The sequence below is a fragment of the Ovis aries genome, chromosome X, assembly GCF_016772045.2.
Source record: "Ovis aries strain OAR_USU_Benz2616 breed Rambouillet chromosome X, ARS-UI_Ramb_v3.0, whole genome shotgun sequence".
NCBI lineage: Eukaryota > Metazoa > Chordata > Mammalia > Artiodactyla > Bovidae > Ovis > Ovis aries.
The window spans coordinates 14,990,593-15,003,904 of NC_056080.1; the positions used below are offsets into that span (position 1 = coordinate 14,990,593).

Below are 13,312 nucleotides of genomic sequence, written 5' to 3' on the forward strand. Positions count from 1 at the left end.
GACTTAACAATTATCTTAGTTTTTATTTGCTTGATTTTCTATACACCTATTACTCGCTCTTTTCCAGAGCCTCTGCTAGAAATGTTAGTCTACTTTCAATATATTCCAACACCATAGGTGATTTAGTCATTTCAATTACTTCAGGAAACATCCCTCCAGAAATCTTATGCCTTTCTTTACTCCAATCTGGACCATTTATTCTCTTGAGCAGGGATCTTCCTTCCTTTTCCTCTGTTGGGTTCCTGTTGTTATCAACTTAAAACTTTCAATCAGCCTTGAGCAGAGTGTGCTTCCATTTGCAATCGCTTTCCTGATCCGTGGTGGGTGTGTGCATGCTAAGTTGCTTCAGTTGTGTCTGACTCTTTATGACCCTATGGACTATAGCCTGCCAGGCTCCTCTGACTATGGGATTCTCCAGGCATGAATACTGGAGTGGGTTGCCATGCCCTCCTCCAGGGGATTTTCCCAACCCAGGGGTCGAATCCTCACCTCCTGTGTCTCCTGCATTCTTCACCATTGAGCCACCGGGGAAACCTGTCAATGAACATAGGGGTGCATATCTCTTTTCAAATTAGTGTTTTTGTATTCTTCAGATAAATAGCCAGAAGTGGAATAGATGGATCATATTGTAGTTCTGTTCTTAATTTTAGGAAGAGTCTCCATGCTGTTTTCTATAGTGGCTGCACAAATTTACGGTACCACAATCAGTGTATGGGAGTTCCTTTTTCTCCACATTTTCAACAACGGTTGTTATTTTTTGCCTTTTTGATAATAGCCATTCTAACAGGCATGAGGTAATATCTCATTGTAGTTTTGATTTGTATTTCCTTAATAAAAATTAGTGATGCTGAGTATATTTTCATGTGTGTGTTGGCCTAGAGGGGAATCCCTGGTGGCTCAAATGGTAAAGAATCTGCCTGTAATACGGGAGACTCAGGTTCGATCCCTGGGTCGGGAAGATCCCCTGGAGGAGGAAATGGCAACCCACTCCAGTATTCTTGCCTGGAGAATCCCATGGACAGAGGAGCCTAGTGGGCTACAGTCCATGGGGTTGCAAAGAGTCAGACATGACTGATGCTGGCGTAGAAGGGTTATTGTTATTATTATTATTATTATTTTCTGTGCTTTTTATTTTTTTTATTTTACTTTACAGTACTGTATTGGTTTTGCCATACATCAACATGAATCAGCCATTTTTTTAATCAGTTTTAATGAGGTGGATGAAACTGGAGCTGATTATATAGAAGGGTTATTTACTTGCCTTCCCTGTGTCTGGATGGAGGAAAGGGACAAAAGGCAAACGGCGCCATCTGCTGTCCTGTAAGAAGAAACCAGCCGCGCTACGTTTCCACTTGGAGACACTTCGCCAGCTCAGCTCCGGAGGAAGCTGGAAAATATGGTCTTACTCTTGATGTCCATGTGTCCGACTAGTACTTTGAGGTTATTCCTACTACTAAGGAAGAAGGAAGAGTTGATTTCAAAATGGGCAGGTAGAAGTCTCTACCATGATCTAAAACTGAAAATCATAAGACAGCTTAAAAAAAAAAATCCCAAGCCTGTTAGTCCAAACTATCATTGCAAGTAAAACAGACTGTTCAGAGATGAGAATGGTGGCTTCCATGTAGTGGGAGTTGAGAGATGGGGATGTGTGGAGAGGGAACGTGGGATCATAGTTCCCTGACTAGGGATTGAACCTGGGTCCTGTCAGTGAATGCTCAAAGTTCTAACCACTAGACTGCCACGGAATTCCTGGAAACCACTGATTATTTTTAACCTTTTTTTTTTTTCTTGGAAAGAAAAGTAGAACACACAAACAAATGTGTAGCTTAATGAAATATTTTCAAGCAAACCCCCTGGTAACCACAGTGCAGATCAAGAAATAGAGCTTTGCCAGCCGCCTCATCCCCATCCCCTCTGAGGATCCTGGCTGAGTCACCGCCCCCTCCCTCCCAGGAGACTTCTATGGTCATCAGGATTCTCTGTGGTTCACCCATATGTGCACCCCTAGACAGTCGTTTAGTCTTGTCCTCTTTATTATGTGTCCTGTAAGTCGGTTTTATCTGCAGTTTCCCCTCCATCTCTTTCTTTTCTTTACACTTTATCTATAGAGGAATCCTAGGACGGAGGAGCCTGGTAGGCTGCAGTCCATGGGGTCGCTGAGTCGGGCACGACTGAGCGACTTCACTTTCACTTTTCACAATGGCAACCCACTCCAGTGTTCTTGCCTGGAGAATCCCAGGGACGGGGGAGCCTGGTGGGCTGCCGTCTATGGGGTCACACTGAAGTGACTTAGCAGCAGCAGCAGCAGCCCTTTAACTCCGCTGCTCTCTGCAGCCTGCATGTCTCTGATTGCAAACTCAAAGTGCAGCTCCAGGAATAACTCACCCCGCCCCTTGGTATTTCCAGCCAACTGGCAGTTGGATGCCCAGGCTTGATCCCACTCACTTTTGATCACGTTGACACAAACTTACCCAGTGGGTGTTTTGGGTCACCCACCCAGTGGACCTTGAGACCTGTTGATATTCAGTTCCCTATTCACCATTCATGAGGGATGCAAAATCACTGTATTCTATTACTAAATGATTAAAAATGGTCAATTTTATGTTATGTATATTTTACCATTAAAAAAATGTTGAAAAAAATGCATGTTTGTCCTACCACTGGTGTATCTAGAAAAAACTGGAAGGCTATCCAATACAGTGTTAATAATAGCTCTGTCTTGGTAGTAAGATTGTAGGTGATTATTTTTTACTCTATATTAATCTGAACGTTTTTCACTTTTTATATGCTAGTTTTTTATTGGAATATAGTTGATTTGCAATGCTGCATTAGTTTCAGGTGTACAGCAAATGAACCAGTTATACATATACATATATATATATCCACACAGCCATTCTTTTTTTTTAGATTCTTTGCCATATAGGCCATTACAGAGTATTGAATAGAATTCCCTGTGCTATACAGTAGGTCCTTATTAGTTATCTATCTTATATATAGTAGTGTTGGGCTTCCTCTGTGGTCCAGTGGTTAAGACACTGCACTTCCACTGCAGGGGGTATGGGTTCAATCCCTAGTTGAGGGAAGTCCCACATGCTGTGTGGTGTGGGCAAAAAAAAAAGATATATATATAATAGTATGTATATATCAATCTCATTCTCTCAGTTGACCCCCCCCCCCGCCCCCATCCCCTGGTAACCATACGTTTGTTTTCTATACCTGTGACTCTACCTCTGTTTTGTAAATAAGTTCATTTGTACCCATTTTTAGATTCCACCTATAAGCAATATTATATGGTATTTGTCTTTCTGTGTCTGACCTACTTCACTCATTATGACAATCTCTAGGTCCATCCATATTGCTGCAAATGGCATTATTTTCCTTTTTATTAATGGCTGAGTAATATTTCATTGTATATATGTACCACATCTGCTTTATTTGTTCCTCTGTTAATTGACATTCAGGTTGCTTCCATGTCCTGGCTATTGTAAATAGTGCTGCAATGAACATTGAGGTACATGTATGCTTTTGAATTATGTTTTTTTTTTCCTGGATATATGCTGAGGACTAGGATTGCTGGGTCATATGGTAGTTGTATTTTTAGGTTTTTAAGGCACCTCCATACTATTCTCCATAGTGGCTATACCAATTTACATGTCCACCAACAGTGTACAGGGGTTCCTTTTTCTCCACTCCTCTCCAGCATTTATTGTTTGTAGATTTTTTTGATGATGGCCATTCTGACCAGGGTGAGGTAGTACCTCACTGTAGTTTTGATTTGTATTCGTCTAATAATTAGTGTTGTGAATCATCTTTGCATGTGCATTTTGGCCATCTGTAGTATATATATTGCTTTCAGAATATGAAACATCAATAAGGCAATTTCATTACAGATCAAAAAAGCTAGAAAGAATAAAAAAGATAGTAGAAATGAATGCATGAATATAAACCAAAATTAGACTCAATGAAACACTGACTGATCAAAAAATAAAGAGAAAACTTAATAATATTAGGAATGATAAAGTGTTACAGTCACTGCCAGCTGCCTTTCCAACATGACAGTACTTTAAAAATTATATATATATGTATATATACACACATGTACCTATAAAAATTTGTATACAGTGTGCTGAGTGAAAGAAGCCTGAGAAAAGGTCACATATTGCATGATTGCATTTATATCAAATATTCAGACAGAAGGAAGATTGGTAGTTAGGGGAGGAGAGGAATGGGGAGAAATTGCTTACTGGGTAAAGGGTTTTATTTTGGAGGGATGGAAACATTTTTGAACTAGATAGAGGTGTTGGTTGCACAATATTGTGAACGTACCCAATGCTACTGAATTGCTCAGTTTAAAGTAGCTAACTTTATATGATGTGACTTTCACGTCAATAAATTAAAAAATATAGCATGTGATATTAGATATATATTACACTCTATACACCCTTGAGACAATAGGGTAAATTTGAAAATGAACTGGATAGCCGATGATACTAAGAAATTATTTTTAGAAATTTAGCATGGATAATGACCCTGTAAATAGTTCCCTCTGTCGTTTGGGCCACTGACACCACAAAAGCCCGCCCAGAGCTGAAGTTGGGCAACTGCACTGGTTGTGAAGCTTTCCTCTGGAGCTGCCATGCCCTGCCCTTCTCCTTGGCCCACTGTTCCCTGTTAGGCCCTGCCACTGGGAAGTGCTAGAGGGCAGGCTGAAGCAGAAAAGGGACTTTGTTTCTCGGTTTTGTAAGCATAAACTCAGCAGCAGTCTTCTGGTTGTGGCCTTCAGTGGTGGCCATTGATTCCCTCTTACAGCTTTTCTCTTGAACCAACCTCACCACAGTGTCCTCAAAGACCCTGGCATCGACAGCACCTCCTCTTTAGGGATCTGGGTTCCTCCTCTAAGTTTTGTCAGCTTTTCTGTCCGTTTGTTTCTTTTTATTTTCTTTTGTTGAAATACAGTTGATTTACAATATTGTGTTAGTTTCAGGTCCGTCTAGTCAAGGCTATGGTTTTTCCAGTGGTCATGTATGGATGTGAGAGTTGGACTATAAAGAGAGCTGAGCACCATAAAATTGATGCTCTTAAACTGTGGTGTTGGAGAAGACTCTTGAGAGTCCCTTGGACTGCAAGGCGATCCAACCAGTTCATCCTAAAGGAGATCAGTCCTGGGTGTTCATTGGAAGGACTGATGTTGAAGCTGAAGCTCCAATACTTTGCCCACTTGATGCAAAGAGACAACTCATTGGAAAAGACCCTGATGCTGGGAAAGACTGAAGGCAGGAGGAGAAGGGGATGACAGAGGATGAGATGGTTGGATGACATCTCTGACACAATGGATATGAGTTTGAGCAAACTCTGGGAGATCGCGAAAGTCAGGGAAACTTGGCGTGCTGCAGTCAATGGGATTGCAGAGTTGGACATGACTTAGCAACTGAACACCAACATGCATAACTGAATCACTTTTTTTTATTTCTGCCTTTTGACAAGACATGGTTGATGCATCAACTACAGTTAGTTATTCATTGTATTTGCTTTATAGCTTATGAAATCTTAGCTTAATGAAATCTTTCATTCTAATATTTTTATTTTAATAGAGGAGCCTGATGGGCTACAGTTCATAGGGCCACAAAGAGTTGGACATGACGGAAGTGACTTTAGCATGGAAAAAATATAAGGTAGCTAGTGATAAACCTGACAAAAGATGTATATGCCCTGCTGCTGCTACTGCTAAATCGCTTCAGTCGTGTCCAACTCTGTGCCATCCCATAAATGGCAGCCCACCAGGCTTCCCTGTCCTTGGGATTCTCCAGGCAAGAACACTGGAGTGGGTTGCCATTTCCTTCTCCAATGTGTGAAAGTGAAAAGTGAAAGGGAAGTCACTCAGTCGTGTCCAACTCTTCGTGACCCCATGGACTGCAGCCCACCAGGCTCCTCCATCCATGGGATTTTCCAGGCAAGAGTACTGGAGCGGGATGCCATCGCCTTCTCTGGTATATGCCATAGAAGGAAATATTGAAGAGCACCTAAATAAAAGAAAGATATACTATACTGATACATTCATGGATGGGAAGACAAATATCCCTAAATATGCCAATCTTCTCCAAATTAGATCTTAGAAGGAGGCCTGGAATCTGCATTTTATCATCCTAGGAGACTTTGAAACTGTGGTTTTGGACCAACTTTAGAAAACACTGATGAAGAAGGATAGTATTTCAAGTCATAAATATTTTCTCCAGGACATTTTATATCAAGGCCTTCAATAGCGCCTAACCTCACAAGTATTTTGCATTTGTCTTTGCCATTGTCTTTATACATAGTTTTCATTTCTTGAAAGTCTGTAATTCTGGCTAAGAGTTGTGGAAATAGATCAGAACAAAATTCATGAAGCCTATATATGCAATACATGTATTTGAATTTTTCAAATGCATGTACTCTCTCCCAATATTCCAGACAGGACAAGAGTTTTTATTTGAAGTATCCTGTTCCTTCTGGAGCTGGCACCCCAGCATGTGCCAATCTAATCGTACCCTCCACAGCCAGCCATCAGTATGCCTGAGCAAGCTGGCTATAATAATCATTTCTAAAATCTTACAGTGTCTACCAGAAACATGGAAGTGTATAGCAAATGCTGAAATTGGCCAAATTTCTATAAAGACTAAAATCAGGGTGAGCACCCAAGGACAGCATTGGGTAATCGAATCAGACAATCACCTCTTTGTTCTACAGAAAGGCAAATACTCCTTTGCACTACCTGCAACCCCAATAGTGTGCAAGAAACATGAAATTCAACTCTTTCGTCGAAATAATACCCTTGGCTATTTTAAAGGTTGGTAGGAGCTTTCCTTTCTCTGAAAATACTCTGAGGTAGACAAGTCAAACTAGCATGGTTACTTTAACACCTGTTGATCCTTTAAGATATGGCTCAGATGTTACTTTAAACCTTTCTTAAACTTCCCCTGCACTAGTAGAAAATAATGCTCAAGATCTTACTTTGCAATACCTCTATCTTCTGAGTGATGTTAGTTTTTCTTTTCAATTTTCTTTATTGGAATACAGTTGAGTTACAATGTTGTATCAGTTTGTGCTGTACATTGAGTCAGTTTATATATACATATATCCACTTTTTTTAAGATTCTATTCCATATAGATTATTCCAGATGAATTATTTTACTGTTTGTTGTCACTCTCCACTGTTGGCCTGAGAGCCCTTATTCTAAATTGTGATATGCCTGGTGTCTAATTAAGGGCTCAGAATGTAGTAGGTGGGCTTCCCAGGTGACTCAGTGGTAAAGAATCCACCTGCCAATGCAGGAGACACAGGAGATGCAAGTTCCATCCCTGAGCTGGGAAGATCCCCTGGAGAAGGAAATGGCAGCCCACTCCAGTATTCTTGCCCAGGAAATCCCATGGACAGAAGAACCTGGCGGGCTACAGTGCATGGGGTTGCAAAAAGTCGGACAAGACTTAGTGACTGAGCATTTACACAATGCAGTAGAATGTAGTAGGCGCTCGGTAAATGTTTAACTGATGAATGAAAACTTTCTGTTGCCACCAAGTTTACCCTGGGATGATCTTGGTCCTGTGGCTGCCTGAGGTCTTGTCAGTACAGGAAACTCTCTGAGAGGTCGCAAGAAAGGATATCACATGGGCAATCGGAGGTTTGGCCCGCATCTGCACAGATTCAGAAAACCAAGTGGTCAGTACATTTTCACCATTCAGAGGCTCTTTCTCAAAAAGTATGTATTGAGGGCTTTCTCTGAGCCTGGCATTCTCCTGGGTGCTGAGAATACAGGCGTTTCATGAGCACAGCCCCTGCCTTCATTTCATTTACCACTTGGCTGGGGGCAGTCCATTCAACAAGCCCTAAAAAGAAACAACTCAAGGAAGTTTCCTGGTGGTCTAGTGGTTAGTTATGATTCTAGGCTTTCATTGCTGGGGCCCAGGTTCAACCCCTGGCAGGAGAACAGAGATCCTGCAAGCCAAAAACAAAACAAAAAAACCCAAGCCCCTTATACTGGAGAGTGGGACCCGCCAGGATCCTCTTTGTCCATGGAATTCTCCATGCTAGAATACTGGAGTGGGTTGCCATGCCCTCCTCCAGGAGATCTTCCTGACTCAGGGACTGAACCTCTGTCTCCTGCATTGCAGGCAGATTCTTTACTGCTGAGCCACTGGGGAAGCCCCACTGGTGTGGGTAGCCATTCCCTTCTCCAGGGGATCTTCCCCACCCAGGGATCGAACCCAGGTCTCCTGCATTGCAGGCACATTCTTTATTGTCTGAGACAAGGGGAGCATCTAAATAAGTGAGCCCATATTCAGGTAAATACATAGCCTTTAGGGAGGAGGAGAGGAGAATACCCCCTACTAGTGAGGAGCTGTTTTTCTCTTGCCTTCACCTTTCTGGCAGGAACACTTAACTAAAAAAATAAGTCCTTGAGCAAAAACATAAGAATAATTAATGCAGACAGAAAGTGGGATGCCTTTTAAAGACTTGGAAAGAAAGAAATGATAGCTCTTTTTTTTTTTGTTGTTGTTTTTTTATTGAAATGATAGCTCTTGAAGACTGAAAACATAACCTCAACAATGATTTCAGCAGCTTTACAGAGCTTGAGTTCAGGCTTGACAGTAATCTCTTTGAAAGCATTTAAGATAAAATTGTAAACCAAGAAGGGGTCTATAAAAAATCAGGTTAGTCTACCCCAAGGAAGGAGAGAGTCATCTGAGACCCAGAGAGCCAGGCAGAAGCTATTCTTTCTCTCTCCCTTCTGCTAAGTTGTTTTCCTTAGAAATGGATCACTAAGCATGGCCCTCTTGCAAGAATAGAGGAATCAGACTCCACCTTTTTCTTTTTTCTTTTGGTAGACTTCACCTTTTGAAGAGAGGGGCATTAAGGAACTTGTGGACAGATTTTTTAAATGCTATCACCTCCATTAAGGACGTTATAAGAAGCAGACCTCTGAAATTCATATTTCTCACTGGAGCCATAATAGCTATGTTTCTCTTGAGCACTCAGTTTGCTTTTATTTTTTTTATGTTGTGTTTCCCTCTGTAAATTGTGTTTCCCTCTTTTCTCAGCTGTCAAGAAGCTCAAAATAAAAATTTGGCTTACCTCTAGCTTGTGGACAAGGCATGTATTTCATGTAATCAACTCACCCATGACTTCATCTTATTTTTCCCAATCCTTTTATCATTTTCACTTTCTTCTCATTTCTTTCTCTCCCTCTCTATTTGTATATAAATGAATGATATGACATATATCTGTATCTCCACACACATATGTACATCATGGCATATCGTGTGTACGTTTACAAGCCTTCCAAATCCCTTTGAAATAAGAATATATATAACTAAAACAAAGGGCTTCCCTCGTAGTTCAGTGGGTAAAGACTCTGCCTGCAAATCAGGAGACCTGGGTTCAATTTCTGGGTTGGGAAGATCCTCTGGAGAAGAAAATGGCAACCCACTCTAGTATTCTTGCCTGGAGAATCCCATGGACAGAGGAGCCTGGCAGGCTCCAGTCCATGGAATCGCAAAAGTCAAACTCGACTTAGCAACTAACCACCACCACCAACTAAAACAAATACAATGAACTATTTTTCATTCCTCTTAGGACTTGAGGTCACTTGCATAGTCCTTTTGTTTTCTTAATAAAGATAACTATTGATATTTTTGTTCCATATATCAGTTCAGTTCAGTCACTCAGTCATGTCTGATTCTTTGCGACCCCATGGACTGCAGAACACCAGGTTTCCCTGCCATCACCAACTCCCGGAGCTTGTTCAAACTCATGTCCATCGAGTTGGTGATGCCATCCAACCATCTCATCCTCTGCTGTTCCCTTCTCCTCCTGCCTTCAATCTTTCCCAGCATCAGGGTCTTTTCCAATGAGTCAGTTCTCCACATCAGGGGGCCAAAGTATTGGAGTTTCAGCTTCAGCATCAGTCCTTCCAATGAATATTCAGGACTGATTTCCTTTAGGATGGACTGGTTGGATCTCCTTGCTGTCCAAAGGACTCTCAAGAGTCTTCTCCAACACCACAGTTCAAAAGCATCAATTCTTTGGTGCTCAGCTTTCTTTATAGACCAACTCTCACATCCATACATGACCACTGGAAAAACCATAGCTTTGACTAGACGGACCTTAGTTGGCAAAGTAATGTCTCTGCTTTTTAATATGCTGTCTAGGTTTGTCATAGTTTTTCTTCCAAGGAGCAAGCGTCTTTAAATTTCATGGCTGCACTTACCATCTGCAGTGATTTTGGAGTCCAAGAAAATAAAGTCTGCCACTGTTTTCATTGTTTCCCTATCTATTTGCCATGAAGGGATGGGACCAGATGCCATGATCTTAGTTTTTTGAATGTTGAGTTTTAAGCTAGCTTTTTCAATATTGTATTTTCAAACAATACAGAAAATCATGAAGTAAAAATACTCCCAAGTTTCACCTCCCAGGGAAAAACATTATTAACATTTTGATTAATGTCCTTCTAAACATCTCTTTATAAACCTACAGGCAATTCTATAAAAAATGGATTTTTTAAAAAGCTTACTGTGCTATGTAGATTTTCTAGGTCAATTTAAAAAATGCTTATAAAAATAAAAAAATGTTTATCATTTTTAGTAGCTGCATGGTGTTCTCCTGTACCATAAATTAACTGCAGTCTGTTTTAACACTGAATTCCCCAGGTAAGTTAGAAGCAGCATTACCGATAGATTTATTCTGCATCTGGCTGGGACTTTTGCTTTTCAGAAGGTGAGGAATAGTGGCCGAAGTCATCAGCTTTATATACTCTAGGCATTTTTATATAGAGTCTAGGTTAATTATCTGTTGTTGTAGGTTTGAAATGTCAAAGCTGGACTGAGGTGTTCTGCCTGTGAAGTAAAATAATGGTACTTTCCCCCAAATTTACAGAAATAATTAAAATTAATAGAAGGAATTCCCCCAATATTGAAATTTATTCTCATGTAAGTTATTAAATCTTTGGGGCCTGCAACCACTGCTTTGTATTCTCTCATAATACGATTTACACAAATTTTCATAATGAATTATTTAAGGCAACATGTCAGGATTTCATGACAGTCTGTGACTGTCAAGAAGCTTGGTCATTGGACATCTGGTTCCATCAGATATAAATAGGGAGTACTCCTGAGAAAAACTCCATCCCCGCCCCAATTTCATCAAGAAAAAAAATGGACTCAGCAAACCGAGTTTGCTAAAAAAAATTCAGTAACGAAACGACTGGCGGAAAAAGCGGAGTACGTTCAATGTGTATTAAGCGCCAACTAAGGGTGGATGGAGAACTGTGCTAGAAGCGAGGGCGGTTCAGCCAAGGCGAATATGACGCAGCCCCCATCGCGCAGGAGCTCGGGATCTGTAGGCGGTGCTGAAGGCTCTGGTGGAGGGGCAGGACTCAGGACAGGTGTCCGAGCCAGAAACCGCAAATTCTGAAAGCCATTACAAGTCTCCTGCCTTGAAAGTCACGAAGTATTTTCTCTCATCTTCCAATCATTCGGCCTCAGTTCCGAAAAACAGCAACCAAAACAAAAGCACAACAATGTGTCCCCGATCCCGCTCCTTCCCAAACACTGAAATATTTCTGAACTTTTCCCGTAGGATAATAAAGGTACTGGTACATCGCTCCTAGGAAACTACCAATCCCAGGAGGCTGCACACACAACACAGTGGCTGAAACTGAAACTGAAGTCGCTCAGTCGTGTCCGACTCTTTGCGATCCCATGGACTGTAGCCTACCAGGCTCCTCAGTCCATGGAATTTTCCAGGCAAGAGTACTGGAGTGGGGTGCCATTTCCTTCTCCAGGGGCACAGTGGCTACTCTCCCGCATTTCGGAACGCCGCATTACGCTTCAATTCTGATCCGGGTCTGCGAGCCGTGGCCGCGCTGCCTGCTGGGACTTGTGGTCCGCTCCAGAGTCCCTTTCTCCCTTCACGCAGACTCGCGCGGCCTCGGTTCGCCCTTCGGCCCTGCAGAAGCCCAGCCCCTGCTTCAGAGCTCCCTACCCCCAACCCGTCCTGTCCCCTCGGGGGCCAACCTCCTCCGGTCACGTGGGAGCCCTGCATGCGGCGATTGGCGGAGGGGTTCAGGGGCGGGGCGCGAGGCCCTGAGAGGTTCCGTGCCCCTTGTCGGGCCGCTTGTTTGGCTGCTGCCGTCACCTCATGGCGACGCGGGTAGAGGAGGCTGCGCGGGGAAGAGGCGGCGGCGCCGAGGAGGCAGTTGAGGCCGGACGGGGCGGACGGCGACGCAGCCCGCGGCAGAAGGTCAGTGTGGGGGCTGCCCACCTTGTTGCCGGGGCGGGGAAATGCTGGGGCTAGCTGTTTCGGGGTCCACCTCTTCACTCTCTCCGGTTACCTTTTAGCCATGGGGCGAACATCCGGCCCTCTTCGGTCCCGGGGGTGACGACAGTGGGAGCAGGTGGGCAGAGTGAAACCAGGATGGGTGGGGTGGGAGGGCTGATGGTTGGGGACTGGAGGCGCGCGGCGGAGGCGGGAGAGAGGGCAGGGGGCGCACCCTGGTGAGAGGGGGAAGGGGTGCTTGGCGGGGGCGCGCCAGGTGTGACAGCCACGTGCGGCCGGCGTCGCGGGGCCCCGGACACCAGGTGTTCCCTCTCCCAACCCCCGCCCTCCGCGTGCTTCCCGTGCTCCTAGCGCTGGGCACCACCGTCGAGGGGCTGCCGGGGGTCACGGACTCGCCCTCGTCGCGCCCGGCAGGTGCGCGGGGCGCGCTGCGCGGTGCGTCCCAGCGGCGCGGGCAAGGCTGTTGCGCAGTAAGATAACGGCGCGGGATCCGGGACTGCGCTGCGCCCCCCTTCTCCCGCGCCACTGCGCCGGCTGGCGAGCGCGGCCGCTCGGCCCCCGGGACCCAGGCCCTGGGGCCAGTGTCCCGGTGCCAAGGGGTTGGCTGCACGTGGGGGCGGGCGGTGGGGAGAAGATGCTGGAGGACCTGGGTCCCGCAGACTTGGGAGGAACATCGCGGATAGCCGGTCTTCCCAATGCAGCCCTCCTTCCCCCTATATTTCTCCCCCTTTTCTTACTTTATTTACCCCCCAACCCAACCCGGTGAGCGGACAGTGGAGCGCTTCCCCTATATTGCCCTTTGGTCTCTCTCAATCTGGGAGTTGCGCTGGACCATTCCCTTGCCTTACTTGACTCACGTCAAGGAGTTTTCAGTGTCTCCCTGGATACAGGAAAATCAAGACCTTCAGAATGGGAGAATTCTACTTGTTCTGGAGTCAGTGGGTGGAGTTCGAAAAAGATTGCACAACGAACCGGGTACAGGGTTTTCAGGGCCCAGGAAGAGAA

At 44.1% G+C, this 13,312-nt stretch overlaps 1 protein-coding gene across 1 annotated transcript in view; it reads left to right on the forward strand.

The window, feature by feature from the left end:
• Positions 1-12,116: 12,116 nt before the first annotated feature.
• TXLNG (taxilin gamma) overlaps positions 12,117-13,312 on the forward strand; it is a 44,026-nt gene continuing 42,830 nt past the window's right edge. Inside the window, exon 1 of the mRNA XM_004021939.5 lies at positions 12,117-12,271. Within this exon, the coding sequence (XP_004021988.1) occupies positions 12,170-12,271 (102 nt within the window). The 5' untranslated portion in view covers positions 12,117-12,169. The remainder of the gene's footprint in view (positions 12,272-13,312) is intronic.